Raw genomic sequence first — 18,805 nt, 5'->3', positions numbered from 1 at the left:
GAGGCTGCACATGGGTAGACTTTGCGTCCTTAAAATCCCCACAATGCTTTGCGCACGGAACAATTTCTCCAAATCTGTGGCGGAAAATGTAAGGCGGAGCCTGTCATATGACGCACACCTGCACACTTGCTAGCCTGTTCCACTCTTCATTTTCCGAATGCCAGTCGGATTCTTGCCTAGCTTCTAAAGCAAGTGACTCGGAAGACATGTTCTACCAAGCAAGCATCCTCGCGATTGAGAAACGGCCAGAGGGTGAAAAGAGGTGCTGCAGCACAGGCAGTATGAGAAAAATAAAGAGCTTTTTGAACATTAAAGCATGGAGACATGTCACAGTAGAAACACTAAATACTGATATGAACTTGATAATGAGCATAATAGGGCCCCTTTAAGATATCCACAAAAAAAAGTGGTTCAAATTACAGATCATCATTTACTAATTACTTTATAAATTCTGATTTTGAGACACAATAAAAACACTTTTACCATATGATTATTTGGTATAAACCAAAAAACATTATATTTCAGTGACTTAAACCGTGTGCGGTAACAATAAATTAATCGGCGGAAATGTTGCTCAGAAGTTATTTTTTCAAAAATAGTTCACAGAATATTTTCTACTTTTGCGTTAAAATATTAAAATATATTTTTTGTTTTTTCTGCATTTAGTACTTCTACTGCCAATACTTTTGGTATTTTCCTTATTGTACTTTAATACTTTACTTAGGTATCACTCCTTGATGCAGTACTTTTAGTGGAAATGAAGTATTTCTATAGTGTGGTATTAGTACTTTTACTCAAGTAAAGAATCTGAACACTTTTTCCACCACTGCTTATATTGTCCAACCTTGGACAGAGGTTAGCAAGCTGCTTTTGGATAAAGTAAAGTAACCTTCAAACATACTTTTATTTTGAAGGGACTGACAGGAAATGGAAGACTCGAATTTCCAGTTGCCAACTTTTTCCTCCGTGACATTCCTCAAGTTTGTGTCTTTTGTTTGTGTGTTTGGACTAAGAATGGGTGGATATCTGGCATGATAATAGGCAAAAAGAGCTCCTAACCGCCGGGACACAGTGTGAGAGAGTGTGAGAGCCGGCAGACTGAGAGCGGGAGATGAGAGCTGCCTTTCAGACATTTTCCAGCTTCTTCTGCAGGGAGTGAGCTCCTGATGGAATGGACAGGGAGATAACAAGGAGGAGCTGAAGGAGCTAGCAGGCTGTTATGTGGCAAAACTGTCTTCTACTTCTCTGACAAAGACAACTCTTGAGCTGTGTTTATATTCTGTGGTAAGTTACTTTTTACCCATTAATGTCTGGCGTGGAACACGCTGGTAAGTCTAACGTTGATCTTAGACACGACCGTTAAGTGTTTAGAAACTCATGAGAGTCCAACCCTGTACACAGTCTGTGGTCCAACCACACCAAGAAAGAGTGACTTTTTTCACTAACTGTTCAACATTTGAATATGTAACCGTTATTTTCCTGGTTGCATGTTTGAATTTAACGTACTGGATAGACATTTAGTTTGTCTAACAGCAGCTTCTAATGCAATGCAATACAATACATAACTGTCAGTATTACACTACTTTTGGATGTGTTCCCTACAGGCAGTGGTGGAGAAAGTACTCCGATACTTTACTTCAGTAAAAGTAGAAGTACCACACTTTGTTTCCAGTAAAAGTTCTGCATTCATAATATAACTTAAGACAATTGACTTAAGTATTGCAATCAAAATCGACCTCAAACGTTGCAAAAGTACTTATTGTGCCTAATTTCAGAATCATATATATTAAATTACTGGATTATCAAGTAATTTAGCAATAATGTGTTAAAGTAGAGCTAATTTTCATTTAATTTATATATTACTGCTGGGTATTTTACCTATAACTATATGGCATTGTATATGTCTTAGTTTATTAACATTTTGTCTAATAATCTGAATCTTTAAAGTAACAAGTTGAACATGTTGTCAAATTATTGTTGTATTACTTGTCTTTCAAATTGTAGTGAAGTAGAAGTATTTTATAAAGTAGCATCAAATAGTACTCGAGTACATTTACCACATTACATTACACCACTGGATTCAAACCAGTAACAGTACGCTAGCTTCTATTGCAATACCTTCAGTGGTGGAAAGTAACTAGGTACATTTACTCAAGGAATGTACTTAAGTATAGTTGTGAGCATCTTGAGTATTTCCATGTAATAATACTACTTTATACTTTTACTCCACGGCATTCAGAGGCAGATATTGTACTTTTTACTCTACTACAGTGTAGGGATGCATATCGTTGACTTTTTTACGATACTGATACCGATACCACTGAATGATACCGATACTCAACTGATACATATCGTGATACTTTGAAAATGTATCATCACACAATTACTCCCATGAAGCGCTTTACGATATAGTTAACATGTCAAATTAATATTAAATTCAATTGTGGGACTTCTTGGATCTTTTAGTACTGAACAAACAATGAAAAATACATAAAAAATATGAAGAAAAACGATTATGGAATATATTTTATAACACCCGCCATCAGGTGTGCTACGTGAATAGCACATCTTGCCAATGCAAACAGACCGTTATAGCACCCTTATAATTAATGTTAAACCTAAGATTCGACTAGAGAACAAATAAATAATAGAATAAAGGTCATGAGATCTCGGCATTGCACAAACAAACAAATCTCATCTTTATAATCAACATTTGCCTTCACTGGTGAGAGAAAACAAATCCCATCACAGTTCATTTGTGGGACTTTTACCTTTGTAGTATTGAACAAACAATGAAAAATACATAAAATATGAAGAAAAACGATTATGGAATCTAATTTATAACACCCGCCATCACGGGCCACGGACTCACTTTATAAAAATTAAAAAAACGGATCTGATTTCGGTACGGTATACCGTAGCCACCAGTAACTGGTATTTCGGTGAAACCGGTATCCATAGTAGTTCTCAACCTTTTTACACCAAGTACCACCTGAGAAAATAGTTGGCTCTCCAAGTACCACCATATGACCAATGTTCAAATACAGTCCATGCACAGTTCATGCAGGACTCGGAGGCAAATGTATTCATAATATAACATCATTATTATTTTCTCTCTCCTGCAACAACCCACATCGAAACAGAAAATGTCCTATTGGGAATTCAGTTCCAATAATAATGAAGCCTCCAGGAGCAGATGAGCCTAAGGGCTCATAGCTCATCTTCAGTCTGCTGATGTTTGCTATTGCCATTTCTGTGGTGGCAAAGTAAAAAAGAAAAGAAAAAAGATAACAATTAAGGACAAGTATGTGCTTGTTCAGCTTTTGACCTCGGTCACAGCCTTCTCTCCATTATTTGAGCAAATGCCTTCTTCCTGAGTCACTTCTCTCCTCCATCACAGCGGCTGTGCATATCACTTTTGCGTTGCTTGCGGAGCCTGCGCTTGTGCTGGGTTGATGACTGTCCTCCTCCTTATTCACTTGTTCACTTTCGCTGGTAATATTCTCCTCTGTACCTCTCTTCCGAATACCTCCCGTTTTGAGCCACGTTTTTTAACATCATTCAGCTTTCTTCTTTCTTTAGCTTGCTTGCAACGTTAGCGGGTAGTAAGGTCATAATTAGCAATGCCAGGAATAAATATATAATAAATAGAAAAAAAATTTTTCGTTTCTAAATCTAAAAACAGCAATAGCCTATTAGAAGTAATTTAAACCACAGTTTCAATTATCTCAAGATTATTTTCATTCGTTGTAGTATTTTGATAGTATGATTTATTTTGTAATTAATGTTATTCAATCAAGCCTCAAACTGATGGCACTTGTCCCTATAGCCTGTTTTAAATTTAAGTTGTCTGAGGGCCTTACCATCAGCTGCTCTCACAGTAATAATAGTGTACCTTAATGCCCCAAATGTGCACAATGTAGTGACTGCTTTTCGTCTTTTTGTTTACTTAGTTGTGTTTCCTGTATTTTATATGTCTGTGTTATGTGTAAAGGTTAAATGTGGGGTAGGTAAGTTTGAGAAACCGGCTCGAGATACACTTTTTGTTACATTCCATGGAATGCTCTTAACATCCCGATAGCAATGAATATCTGAAGTGCTTTGACAAAAAATCCATAAAAAAATGTCATCTGTGGAAGGCTCTGTAAGGAAGTGGCATATTTTTTCCGGTTGTGTATTTTCCAATTCTAGCTCACTCAAGCTGGATTCTCCAAAATTACCTACCCCATCTTTGAATAAAAAAAAAAATTGTATATGTCAGATTCCTCCACGCACCACTAGCGGGAGCTGGCATACCACCAGTGGTAAGCGTACCACAGGTTGAGAACCACTGCTCTACTGCATTTATTTAACACTCAAATATACTTTGTACATATAAAACACATGCTTTGCTGATATGGTAAAATGCAGTACTATACTGCTAATATACACAGTATTTCAAGTATCTGAATTGCTCCACATTGACAAACTATAATACTAAAATGCTCTTACAGGTTTAAAAAAAGGATAATATATTAAACATAATAATATTTTACTGTGAAAATATCCATTCTGCAACAAGTACTTTTACTTTAGGTAATTAAAGTATATTTAGCTGATAATACTACTGTACTATATATTATTCAGAAATAGCTAATTGTGCAGAATGATTACTTTTACTTTTTGTACATTTTGAAGCGAATACTATGGTATTTCTACTTGAGTAACATTTTGAAATCAGGACTTTTGCTTGTTTTTGAGTACTCAAATAATAATGAACTGTTTATATAGAAATATGCATTTAAATCTGACGAGACAGAGCTTTCTGTAACTGTTACTTTTAATATTCTGTATTATATGACATGAGCATTATCTTCAATATCGTGATATTACTTAATACAATGATAGTTGAACACAGAAGTGTGCTCACTTCTGCCTTTTTTCTGCATAAACTATGCTACTGAAATACAACAAGTTGCCTGTTGTATAAAAAAGTTGTAACTGAGTCTCTCTTTCAACTAACCAAAAAAATCCTGAGGAGCAGTTTATCGCAATTTTAACTAAAAATTACATTGTTATAATGAGGGAAACATATATATATTATGCAGCCATGCTAATGTATGACTCATTTAAAAAACACTTAATTAAGAATTTTAGAACACAGTTATAAAACGTTATCCTCTCTTGAATGTTTCACAAAATGGAAAGGTGTGTTACAATCCTACCTGATCTACCTAATGTTTTATCAGTTATATCCGCTGAGATTGCTGTTACTTTCTTTTATTATTTATTTTCATCAACAAAAAAAATCCATGGGTCGTATAAAAAGGATCATCCCAAATCCATCTATCTGGACTGGAAATAGTCACATCTTGGGAAATCAGTTTTCACACTGGCAGAAATAAAGCTGCTGGAGAAATTTGGATTGGGTATTTGTCTTGGCCCAACAGTAAGGACTTCCAGCAAATTGCTAACAACTCCAAATTCCCAGAATGAGCATTAGGGCTGGGCAATATGGATTAGAAAACAAATCTACCAAAATGTGTTACAATATAGCTCATTATCGATATTCTAAAAACTTTGTTTGGGTTGACCATTGTTACTTAGACTACATTTTTTATTATTCACAAAAGTCAACAGAAACAAGAATCAAATGAAAAGTAAAAAGCTTATAATAGAACAGCTAGAAAACTGACATCACTTTGATGTAATGCATCCTTTAATACAAGAAAAAAACAACATTTATTTTAACATATTGCACATTCTAATAGAATATCTTGTATCGGATAACAATACTGATAGTACTACCCATCCCTAGCTGCAGTCCTGATTGTAGATAGCTTGCAACATCTTGTTTTCCTACATCCACATCATTACAATCTTTTAACACTCTTAGCATTATGCCTCATGTTTCATAGAAAGAGTGCTCTGTAAAGACTTGAACCCGTATACTTGTCTTTAAAGATGGAGGGGGAGAAGGAGAGACAGCGGCAGCAGGGGGAGGAGAAGGAGAGCAACGAGGCGGAGGACGACCGGAGGAGTGATGAAGACGCCGACAATGAGGAAGAGGAGGAGGAGGATTCAGAGTGTGCGGCGCTGGTGTGGCAGGAAGGCTACGGCGAGGACAACCTGGGCCTTCCCATCATGCACTGGGAGGCACTGAGCCTGCGTATCGCTGAGCTGGAGAAGCAGGAGGAAGAGAATAAGGAGAAGAGGGCAAAGGTCAGCGGGTGTTATCTGGGAGAGGGGGGGTTTAGTGCTGGGAACTCCCACTTGTATTGAGGGTCATAGAACTCCTGGTTCTAGTTAGGACTGATGCAGCCTGTTGTTATGAGAGTTTCTCCTACTTAAGATCGTTTTTCCAGGCAAAACTCTGGATCAGAATCAGGCTTATTGCCATGAGGGTTTGTAGAAAAGTATGGAGCTAAATCTGGGCCAGAATGATAGAATATTGACACATTCTATTGCTCTTTAACTGTCAGAGTTGTGTGTAGAAAGTGTTGAGCAATATTTCCTACAATTCCTGAAGGCGACATGACTACGTAAGGCCTGTCACTCAACATTCCAAGCCCCTCTCATTTAAAGGCCGCCCCCACTCAACATCAGGGCCATAAGTCTAAAAAAAAAAGAAAAAGAAAGGATCTCAATGGAAAGAAATTACAATTTGATAATGAATCATCTGAACAAGAAAGAAAGGAGGAATCAAACATCAAAATATAAATAAAAGTGAAATATGATTTTGCTAATCTGAATCAAAATAATACTCAACCTGAAATAACTTTTCAAATACTTATTTTTTGTTGGAGTTTATCACTTTTTTTTTTCAAAATTCAGGGTCAAGCCTTCTAAATACATTACATTTTTTCCAATGATCAAAACGTTTTCCCCCAATTCAGCTCTGTTAAAAAGGAACAAATGTAATTACTAATATAAAAACGATTTAAAAAATGATTATAAAAAAGAAAAATTACAATAAATGTTAACAAGAAATATAGATATATAATAAGTAAGTCTAACAAGAATATGATCAATTAAATACATGAGTTACTCAGGCTTAAATTATTATTGAATCCTTTTCCAGAATTGTTTTCATTGATAATGATGCCTGGAATGGCTATTATTAAACAGTCATTCTAAAGAAATCAAATGCCCCCCCCCCCTGTACCTCCTGTCTTCAGAGTGGAGTCTCTCTGGAGCGAGGCAGAGCTCCGGTCAGCTGGTCGGAGGAGAGAGGGAGGAGGTCAGAAAGCTGTGCGGAGGAGAGAGGGAGGAGGTCAGAGAGCTGGGCGGAGGAGAGAGGGAGGAGGTCAGAGAGCTGGGAGGACGGGGACGACGCCTGCAACAGCCACGTGCTGGCTCTCACCTCCAGGTACAGACACACACACACACACACACACACACACACACACACACACACACACACCTCAACACACACACACACACACACACACACACACACACACACACACCTCAACACACACACACACACACACACACACACCTCAACACACACACACACCTCAACACACACACACACACCTCAACACACACACACACACACCTCAACACACACACACACACACCTCAACACACACACACACCTCAACACACACACACACACACACACACACACCTCAACACACACACACACACCTCAACACACACACACACACCTCAACACAGCCAATTACTCATGAGCATTGCATCATGTGTGTGATGTCATTTGGGATTGGTGTGTATCACCTCTTAGCCTGACAAAAGCCCCAAAGCTAACTGTAGCGCTTTGGTACGTGAAGTTGAGAAAGCATAAGATGAAATCTAAATCTAGTTGAACTGGAATACATTTTCATTTTGAGTGTCTCAATTAACTTTAATACAGAGCAGCAGTGTTTTGTTGTTACATTTTTCATTAGTTTTACCAACATAACTTCATTTAATTGTATTTAAAATAACATTTCCAAAGAAATAAATCCTTCGAATCTGCCTGTTCAGTTTCTGTTGGAATGTGAAGGGTTAAATGCTGTCTCTGCGAGTTACTGTGAAGCCGGGAGTGCTTGTTGGTCCCTCTGTACATTCACAGAGGGCCAGCTATAGTAACTAAATGAGAGAGTAATGTCAAATGACAGTACAATTGACCAATCATATCTTCCCTCTAAATGGGTGGGCTTTATTTTCGCGGACTTCATGACAAGTTCCGCCCGTTGTGAGGTATAAAAGTCACGGCTCGCCACTGCAGAGCAGATTAGTCACATTTAAATATATAAAAGTCAGTGGAAGTAACATGATATGTTCTATTGATCTACCTGTTATAGGCAACAATAATCTGCATTTTAAGTTAATCGTAATCTATTTTTTATGTGAGGACAAATGGCAACTGAAAAAGTGGAACGAAACAGAACGAGCTACTCTTTCTGTAGTAAGTCACCACTCTGTAGTCTCGCTCGTTGTCCCGCCCACAGCACTATCTGATTGGTGGCAGACTACGAGCAATTGCCAATCAACACTGAGGTCTACTGTGCCACACACACCTCCCTTATAAACCAGATAATTGAACAGTACCATTGGGCTTCATGATCAAACAAAGTGTTCCCTCTCTCTTTCTTGGTTGATGCACTACTGAACGATCTTAATGTGCAGTGAAAAAGTTTCCCATTTATTATAATGCTCAGCAAAACATCTTTAAAAATTAATTATATTTAAAAAAGCTACGCTTAGGCTGCCGGTGTTGTAATGCTTTGGCTCCAGTCTTGAAGTGCTGCAATAATGTCTGCAGGCCACCAGATGCTGTGTATGCTGCGTTTGAAACCCCATCGTTTTTATATTTGACACTTCTCCCACTTATGTTTCTTTACTGGGGCATGATTGTATCTGCTGTGTATCCTCCAGGCTGCAGACCCAGATGAACCTTCAGCTGTGCTTCATCAACGACAGTGAGAGTGAGGAGGAGGAGGAGAAGGAGAGCGACATCAGTAAGGAGAGCAGCACACGGGTAACTAACGGCAGATCCTCAAACAGATCACAGTTTAGATGAACCTGCTGAGCCTGTGGTTGGTAACCTGTTGCCCCCCCCCCCCCCCCCCCCCCCTCTGATGATCCAGAGAGGGACGGTGCAGGTCCAGAAGAATCCTCTGCCTGCTGCCAAGCTGGAGAAACCAAAGTCCAGAGGCTTCCGGAGCACTCTGAGGAACCTGAGGGACAGACTGAGAACGGACCACAAGACCCTGGTGAGAGCCGAGACCCTCTTCTAGCCTTGCACCTCTTTTCCTTGACCTTCACATTGTTTGCCTATCCTCTCATTTGCTCTACCTTCCTCCTTTCCCCTGCTTCTATCTCCTCTCTTTTTTCCTTTCTTCTCATCTGCTCCTTTCACCCCCTCTCCTTCTCAAATGTTCTCCTCTCCTCTATTTGTCCTCTCCTCTATTCCTCTCCAATGATCCTCTTGTTTAATGTTCTCCTCCTCTCTCCTGCTTCCTCTCCTTTAATCCTCTCCTCTCTTTTCACTCTTTGCTTCTATCTAGTCTCCTTTTCTCTTTTTATATCCTTTCCTTGATCCCCCCTTCTCATCTTCTACCTGTTCTCTCCTTCCATCCTCTGCTCTCTCCTTACCTTTTCTACTCTCTCCTCCTCTTCTCTGTCCATTCATCCTCCCTTCCTCCTCATCTCTGTCTCCTCTTTCTGTTCTCTTTCCTCTCATTCTCATCTGGACCTCTCCATTTATCCTTGTTTTATTATCATCCTCATCTCTTTTTGCCTCCCCTTTCCCCACATCTCCTTCTATCCTCTTCTCTACTCCCCCCGCTCTATTCCGATCCCTCACTCCCCTCTCCTCTCCCCCCCTTCAGGCTGCAGCTGGTAGTGATCCTGAGGTCCAGAGAAGACATGTGGAGCGCAGTGATTTAGAGAACTTCAATCTAAAGGACCTGAATGCTCTCTGTACGTCCCTCAGCAAAACCATACAAGGTACACACACACACACACACACACACACACACACACACACACACACACACACACACACACGCACGTATACACTGACACTAACCCACCCCACAATCATCCTCTTTTTTCAAACTGTGAGTCCTGTACATATTCATCTCTCTGAATACTTATGCACATTTGTTTAAAATCTGACATATTATATTCAAAGTGGAGGGCGTTGTGCAGATTTAAAAAGAGGTTGTGTGGACACTTATTTCCTTTTGTTGTTTATGTTTGCACAACCATACACCAAAGCTAATTCCTTCTGTATGTACCTGGCAATAACTCAATTCTGATTCTGAATCTGTGTATTAATGAAACTGCATTCTAAACGTATGATTCTGCATGTGTCCCCTCAGACCTGAGCTCAGACCTGGTGGGCCGCCTGCAGGCGCGGGACCAGCTGAGGACGGAGCAGGACGCCATGCTGCTGGAGGTCCAGGATCTGACGTCACTGTGAACCCCCCACCCCCCCATCACTCCCAGTCTTTATGTCCCACAAACATTTGTGTGAGAACATTGCTGAAAACCAGACGGTGCCACAGTGGCTCCACAAACATCTCAGTCAGCCCCGCCCCATGTGGGTCTGACCAGCCAATCACTGTGAAGAGTGTCCCTCCCTGAAAGACATTCACTTGCTTTTATATGTTATTGTCTCCTTTTTTTATTTATAAAGGGATGTATGTCTCACACACCAGAAGTGGTTTAAAACTCCCATGCGACAGAACCAGCTTTGTATGGTTGTCATGGTAACCGTGTCAGAGCCGTATGGTACGGTCATCAACATCAAAGTGAATGGGACAACACCCTTAAAGGAACAAGCTGCAATTTTTCTTGGGAAATATGCTTTTCCTGCTCTGAGTCAGAAAATAAGTTCTAGTTTCATCTCCTCTTCCTCCTTATACGGCCTGAATATTCCGACACTTCTTGAATGCAGCACAGAAGCCCTATCTCGCAGAAGTGAAACAACATTTTGGAGGGTGGGTTCTTCCTTGGCCCCTGCTACACCCTTCCACCATGTTTCTTAAAAATCGTGTCTTTAGTTTTTCTGACATCCAGCTAAAAACATCACCTCCTGGGTGGAGGGACAAATAAAAAGGGAAACATTTAAATACATTTTGCACATGAAAAATGCACATCCAGTCAGAGCCGTAATTGTACACTGCGCTCTATTTAATTTAACTTTTGTGCACCTGTTCAGCATTGGAGTCTCTCTGGTCAATCTTGAGGATAGGCTGACATTGGATCTTAATTGATATTTTTGTAATTGTTTACAGAGTAACTCAATAATTGTGGACAAGGAATGTGGCAATGCAGTTTTGTAACGTCCTCACACAGACACCGATTTTTGCTAGCAGAATGTTTAAAAAAAAAGAACCCCCCGAAAGTTTTTGCTTTGATTTTAGAGGAACACATACGATTTGACTCTCCTAGTTGCTATCATGTGTAAATTCAGACTCTGAGTTGTAACATGAGGGTGCTCTTTCATCAATGATAAATGTTTTTATAAAAACTGCAATTCAAAAGGGACCTTTGTTAAGAAGCTGCTAGTTCTGCAAACCGAACTTTGTCTTTATTTTCTGAATTTATTTTTTGATTTATTATTTTTTAAGGTTTTTTTAAATCTTTGAGTAGGCTTTTTAAGGGGACTTAATAAAGAACTAAATGTGGTCTAATGTACATCAAATGAAGCACATTTTTTAGTGCTTGTCTCTGGTATGTAAGGTAAGATATTTTAATATTTTTTTAATCCAATCAACTCGTTTTGGGATGGTCTTGGCACAAGTTTTTGATGTTTTATTTTGTTGTCGCTGTTAAACTACCATAAAAAATACTTTGTGTAAACACAGCAGCTATTTCATGATGTGCTTCACAAGTGAACATTCACCTTAGCCTAACGGAACAAAAAATATTAGCAAAGTGGAAGCTATTTAATTTAAACAAATGTATTATGTTGAATTTGCCATGGGAACAATTATAGGACAGCTAATGTTTACCCCACAAGAAACCAGCAATTTCTATACAAAGTACCAATATTGTGGACCACGTGGCTGGTATTTCAAGTTTCTAAGGGCTATGCCGCAGTTAGAATCTGTTGGCCCCCAACAGCTGAGTCAGCGTAGTGTCGGGCTTTAATGGATGTGGGTGGACATCACTCCCTTTCATTATTTTGGAAACAGAAATTCATTTATTTAATTCCAGTCTCATTCTTGTACTCAGTGTTTACATTGTTTTTATGCATGTCAATTTGCTAAAAAATAAGTGTAAAAACAGGATTCCGTTAACATTCTTGTTCTATTTTCAAAATAATGTAAAGAAAAACATTAATCCTGTCACCCAGTCTTGTATTAATCTGTGTATTGAGAAATCATTGATTGTTTGCACGATCTAATACTGTGTGGTTCAACTATTTTGTTTACATTTGATCATGGATTGCACCTTTTTAAATAAAGTATTAGTCCATCAGTTTCAGAGAAGAACGTGTGTGAGCAGATTCTTTACGCTGAGCAGGTTTATCTGCTTGGGTGTGTGTGTCTGTGTATGTCACATTGTGGGGACACGTTCCTTTTTGGGGACAGGTCCCCATAATGTAAATCCTTACATTCTGAGAGGAATACTTCATTTAAGGTTAAGTGAGGGTAAGGTATGTGAAATTGAATTTCCTCTGAAGTGATGGAACCACTTTTTGTGTGAGTGTGTATTGTTTGTGTGTGTTTCTGCTTTTGAGACATGTCAGTGTTATGTTGAAATAAGGATCCAATTAGAGAATGTTTTTGATCATCAAAGATTTTTTAGATTCTTACATCTGGCTCTGTGAGTAGATTTTGTACTGTATTTTTTTCTCATGATAATTGAAAATAGATTTTGGCTGCAAATTTGTTTTGTTTTTTTAATATATTGAGCTACAGTGTATTTTGTTTTTTTGGGGAGGAAAGTTTGGGTAATGGAGTTGCTATTGGTCACTCCAACAAATTCAAAGAGTGTATAATTGAAGATCAGTATAAGTATACAGAGTGTGAATACTGAACGCCTACCTAAATGTACATGCATTGGTGATTCCCATTCATCTATGTCCTCAGGGTGATCAGCCGCGACTGAAAAACATCCAGCTCAGCTCAACAGGTGAGAAGGGACACACACACACACACACGTCACACACACACACACACACACACACACACACACACACACATACACCCATACACACACACACAAAGGTGAAGTGGGGAAGAAGAATTGGATGACACACAGTGAGGGACAGGGGGAGGGACTGAATTACCATAGAAACTGCCTGTACTGTTCAGAGAAGCAGCAGAAAAAGGTGAAAGCTGAAGAGGTCCAACTGTCAAGGTCACAGATCACCAAACCGCTGCCACACTGACCACTGCTCATCAGCTGTTTGAAATAACCAGGAAAAGGTGTTGTGAAGCCGTTGACATACAGTCAAAATCTTTTGGATGTTTTCATACTTTCCTGTTTTTTTCGATTGTCGCCAGGAAAAGGAGCCATATGGAGTGAAAGTTATCGCCGTCTGAGGTAAGCTCTTTGTCCGACAGCAGATTGCAGTGATGCAGGTATTTATGAGTTTGGTGCAGGTCCCTTTACACAAACACTAATGCATCTCTCGAAACACAGGTTATTTTGGGCCTGAGTGTTTGCTTAAGAAAACTAAAACCATTTTGAAAGATTAGTATAGTTGTAACTAATTTTAATTACATTAAAAACTTGCCTCTGAACATTTCTTAATGAGATTAAATATATGGATTTAGAGGCAGATGATGCGTCAGGCTGGAGAGGGATTTCCCAGAAGCCATTAGCTGCTCCTGGAAAACAACCTCTTTAATTTTGCCATGCAGTCCAGAAAAGAAGAACATCCATTCCCAGAGATTTGAACTCATCAAAACATTAATATCAGCCAAAATATTATAGAAATGTATTTACTTGTATTTAAAACGTCCTTTTAACACTACAGTTAAATAACTTTCCTTTTGGTCAACACTTGTGCATTTCCATAGCAGCAGGATGGGATCGACCTTTCAAATCTAACCTCTGTGTAGAACATAAAAATTAAATAAAACGTTTAAGCTTCACACCTTTGTCAAGGAGATCAACATATTTTCATACTCAATTAAAGAAAGGATTTCAAAGACCTTGAAAATTCCTGACAAATGTAATATTGTGATTTGTGGTACCACCATTTTAAGCATCCATTTATTTCTGTGTGAAATAAATCTATTAACAGACTCTTAAAACAAGCTTAAATAGTTCAATCCATTACAGTGCAAAGCAAATCTGATATCGAAATGAATGGAAGTCAATGGAGACATGGAATGGAATAAAACTATGTATTCACCTTTCTAAAAAACATGATTTGCTAAAAGGTTAGCTGTTATGCAATTGATGTATTTATTGTTACTTTTTACTAGTAAATTGTCTAGAACACACAAAACACCTATTGACTTCCATTCATTTTCTCTAATGTGAATGTGATGCATTATTGTATGATTTTGTCGGTGATCAAAATGGAGGCCAAACCTAATATCTACTGATATATTGTGCAACTCAAGCAATTATATAAAGTCTTCTAAACATCCCAACATTGAAAACTATGCATTCAAAAATGTTGTAGTTCAAGATCCTGGTTTATTAAACTGGTACACAATCTGAGGTAAATGCTTGTCTAAAATATTAATAGGGGCCCATTTCATTAATCATTTACAGTTACACACCAGGAAGCAGGTCTGTAATGTAATACTGTTTTTTTAGCTCAGAATCATTAGCTGTCTCAGGTTGTGGGATCCTGTTTAGGGTATAGGCTGTAGACCTTTCACATCTTAAAGGATGGTGTTGTACTGTTAATATGTCATGGTACTGGTTGACACATTACCCTTATTTAGTTGAACTCTGAAGTGAATTGTTAGTATAACATGCGGGTGTCTCACTTACACAAACAGGCGTAGTTGCACCACCTGCCTGCGCACTGATCCTAATAATGATGCTGAAAGAGAGCTTAAGTTAATACTGTTTAATTAGAAAGTTTGACAATTGTAAAGTCAAGTGTATTGACTTATTGATCATGTGTCGCACATCATTCATTCAACAGGTGTTCACCAAATATGCCTTAAAATGATAGAAAAATAGGTTAAAAATGTTACAAGACAAGATACAAAAAGTATAGCCTTTTATTAAGACAAGATAGTACAATAAAAAGGGAACAAGATAAGCATCATTGTCAATACATGTTTTGGTTTGCTTTTGTAAAGATTGCACAGTTTTAGCAGACTTGTTTAGTGAAGAATACCATAATGACTGAAGGCACCATTACTTTTTACTTTATAGCATTCTGAATAAACCGCAGATTATTTAACACCTGTGTTGTCAGCTCAGCAAAAAGTTCATTACAGTAACCCAGAAATAAATGCATAAACTGAGACAGGAAGCATCTACGACAGCACTGATGAGTTATAGTAAATAGTCAGGGGGGTGACAGCAGGACCAATGTACAGAAGGGTGCATGGAGACATCTAGGGGAAGTGTGGTTACTTATTGCTGAGTTAATGGGGTGAGAAGAGACTGAATCAGCAGCATACCCTTGTACACAGGAAGGCAAACAAGCACTAAGAATCAACAGCGTACAGCAGGAGGTCAAACAGATTGCGCAAAGGCCTTACTCAAAAAGGGGGAGGGCAGTAGGGTCTCAGTTGGAAAATAAATACTATTCATGATCTAAGATCCTAAAATGGTAAAGATGGATTACTAATTTCTGTTTTTATCTCTAGGTATCCATGGAATTGACCAACTAAATTCATCTCAAAACCTGCTGTTCAGGATCATACAGAACTACCAAAAGAGTATAATAATGTCAGAGAGGATTGACAGATCCCAAAGTGTACCAGACACCGTCTTGATCAGCTTCTCCCTTCCATGAAAATCTCTTCATTCCTCATAATGCCATCCAGAAGTGGAGATCCTCCCAACATCAGTACCTCAGTGCTCAATGACTTACTCAACTCCTCCTCGTCCTCCAGCACCACCCCACCTCCATCTTGCAGCATAGACGAGTCCTACAAGTACATCTTCCTTCCCATTTGTTACTCTTTCACATTCCTCTTCAGCATTTCCCTAAATTCTATCATCCTCTACCGTTCCTTCCGCCGGACCAAGCGTTGGAATGCGTCCCTGATCTACATGGTGAACCTGGCCTCCACAGACTTCATGTATGGCCTGTCACTGCCATTCCTCGTGGCTAGTTACGTCATGCATGACCGATGGGTCTTTGGGGACTTCATGTGCCGCCTGGTCCGTTTTCTCTTCTACTTTAACCTGTACTGTTCCATCTTCTTCCTCACTTGTATATCTGTCCACAGGTACTTCGGTATCTGCCACCCAATGAAAGTCATCACACTAGAGACCAAGAAAGCTGTCAAGTCCACTTGTGTCGTAGTTTGGGTGGTAGTGTTTGCCTTGACCTGCCCTATCTTCCGATTTGCTCAGACTGGTCATGTGACAAGATTTGGAGGGCTTGGCGGCAATGCAACTGGTATTGACAACCCAAGCCACGAATTGTCATCCATGAATGGTAATGCCAACAACAGTAACATGGGAGGGATCATCGAGGAGTACCAGAACTGCTGGGACGACGCCATCGATAAGGAGTTCCCTGATTACGTGCCCTATGGCATGATTCTCCATTTGCTGGGATTTTTTCTGCCTTTTTCCATAATTGCTTGGTGTTACTCTCACGTTGTTCTGACCATATTTAGGACTCTGCATTCACAACCTTCGTCCTTCAGAGATCGGCGAGAGAGAGGAAATGGAGGGATAGAGAGAAGCAGCCTTTCAACAGTTGTCAGAGGAAAAAGAGGAAGCAATGGGCTGTCGAGGACATTTGGAAGAGGTGAAGGGACTTCAATTTTCCTTGGTGCCCACTCCCCTTATGCCAATCGCAGACGGAAATCTATCAGGACCATCATCACCATTACCCTCCTCTTTGCTCTGTGTTTCTTCCCTTTTCATGTTACTAGAACCATCTTCCTCCTGCTGAAAGTGACCAAGGGAGTCCCCTGCCACACCATGACCATGGTCTCCATGTGCTACAAGATCACTAGGCCTTTGGCCTCATTCAACGCATGGCTGAACGCCCTCCTTTACTTCCTGACTAAAGACAAGGGGGGAGGTCACTGTTGCCCGGCGGTCAACACCAACACTCATCATCATGGGGGACTCCTACTGCCCCTGAGGGTGATGGGAAAAAGAGAGCACGCAGAGGAGGGAGGGCTGGAAGACAGAATTGACAATAAGCAGAATAAAGAATTTCACAACAGTCCATCATACATAAACAGAGCGAAAATCAGATATATAATTGAGTGAGTGTTTTCATGGGGAATTAAATCAATAATTGTAGATGCACTGTAGATGATTTTTATGATAATATACGTTATAAGAAGACCCAAGCAAGAATTATAATATGCCTTTTATGTTTAATTGTATGCGCCAAATGCTGATCTGCTACAGGTTTGACGTTACCCAGTGTAGATGCAGCATGTAGGCAAGAGTGATAGACTGTAATCTGTGTTTTAGATACCATAGTATGGGCTCAGAACAGTCTCATAATACACACATGCACACAGAAGGATTCACACTTGTATTTCATGATCCGCAAAAGGATTCACACTTGTATTTCCGGATCCACACTTGTGTTTTTCAATGCACACACAAATGTGTTCCGTTTCATATACATGTGAATAAAATCCACAGAACACAGATCTACATATGTATTTTTGATCCACACATATTTGTTTTCCGTTTAAAACCGCCGCACCGACAAACACAAACTGGATCTCTGTGCATTCGTGTGTGGGTTTTTTGAGACTCCCCTGACGGTCACCCGATTCCTACTTGTAATTTCTCTCATCTATAGCCAATCAGAGGTCTCCTCCAGTCTAAGCCAATCACATGAGCGCGCCCCCACGAGGGTATGATTTATTGCGTTCATGACACTCAGCTCACTAAACAGAGGGCGGAGCATCAGGTGATCATGCAGAGCTGCGTGTCTCCGTCAGACCCAGCAGCTGATCTGATCTCTCTCTCGCGTCCGGTTATACTTCACTCGCGTTTATGTCCATATCGATCAGATCCAGCTCTCCTGATCAGCCTTTATAGAGAGCACCGATCAAACTATTTAGAGTGAATATCGGCCGATAATGACCGGCGGGGCTCCCCCCCGTTGACAGTTCACTGTCTAGCACTGGCTAGTCTGGCTTCGTAGTGAACTGATCGATTAGGCTAAGCTAACCTGTAGCTGCTCCCTCAACACTCACAAAAACTTAATACAGACATAAATAAAGCAGCTGTATTCGCCATACAGGAAACACACATTTAAAACAGTTTTGCCTGCCGTTTTTGTGTACACACATATATTATATTTAAATTCATCAATGGTTTGGAAAGTGGCCGCTGTATCTTAATAATATAAAGGCTTATATTTACGTGCATTTCCTGTTTGGAAAGTGAAAATGTACTGAGAGTGGAGGTGTCCTGGATATGTACCCTCGTGGGGGCCTGCTCATGTGATTGGCTTAGAATAGAGGCTTAGAATAGAGGAGACATCTGATTGGCTAGATAGAAAAAATTACAAGTAAAAATCGGCTGACCGTCAGGGGAGTCTCAAAAAACCTACACACGAATGCACAGCGATCCGTGCACAGAAAGCGGTTTGTGTTTGCAGGTTCAGAGGTTTTAAACGGAAAACAAATATGTGTGGATCAAAAATACATATATAAAACATTTTTCTGTGTTTGGATTTTATATACATGTATATCAAATGGAACACATTTGTGTGTGCATT

General features: G+C 39.5%; 2 protein-coding genes across 3 annotated transcripts; both read left to right on the top strand.

Annotated features, from left to right (window-relative positions):
* Positions 1 to 919: 919 nt before the first annotated feature.
* LOC307032698 (uncharacterized protein) lies at positions 920 to 12,357 on the top strand. Its single transcript, XM_079670856.1, has 7 exons — positions 920 to 1,284; positions 5,944 to 6,201; positions 7,158 to 7,348; positions 8,866 to 8,968; positions 9,078 to 9,203; positions 9,822 to 9,939; positions 10,317 to 12,357. Exons 2-7 carry the CDS (start codon positions 5,944 to 5,946, stop codon positions 10,415 to 10,417), a joined length of 897 nt encoding a protein of 298 aa, XP_079526982.1. The 5' UTR covers positions 920 to 1,284; the 3' UTR covers positions 10,418 to 12,357.
* Positions 12,358 to 13,287: 930 nt separating this feature from the next.
* LOC307033332 (P2Y purinoceptor 3) lies at positions 13,288 to 18,528 on the top strand. Of its 2 annotated transcripts, none has more exons than XM_079671765.1 (2): positions 13,288 to 13,494; positions 15,738 to 18,528. In XM_079671765.1, exon 2 carries the CDS (start codon positions 15,883 to 15,885, stop codon positions 17,326 to 17,328), a length of 1,446 nt encoding a protein of 481 aa, XP_079527891.1. In that variant the 5' UTR covers positions 13,288 to 13,494; positions 15,738 to 15,882; the 3' UTR covers positions 17,329 to 18,528. The 2 variants fall into 2 exon arrangements, with proteins under 2 accessions (XP_079527891.1, XP_079527892.1); XM_079671766.1 differs by having other exon boundaries at positions 13,487 to 13,532.
* Positions 18,529 to 18,805: the final 277 nt, after the last annotated feature.

Source organism: Notothenia rossii, assembly GCF_949606895.1.
Source record: "Notothenia rossii genome assembly, chromosome: 3".
Lineage (NCBI taxonomy): Eukaryota > Metazoa > Chordata > Actinopteri > Perciformes > Nototheniidae > Notothenia > Notothenia rossii.
The sequence above is the reverse complement of the archived record's forward strand: the minus strand, read 5'-3'. Positions and strand labels throughout refer to the sequence as shown.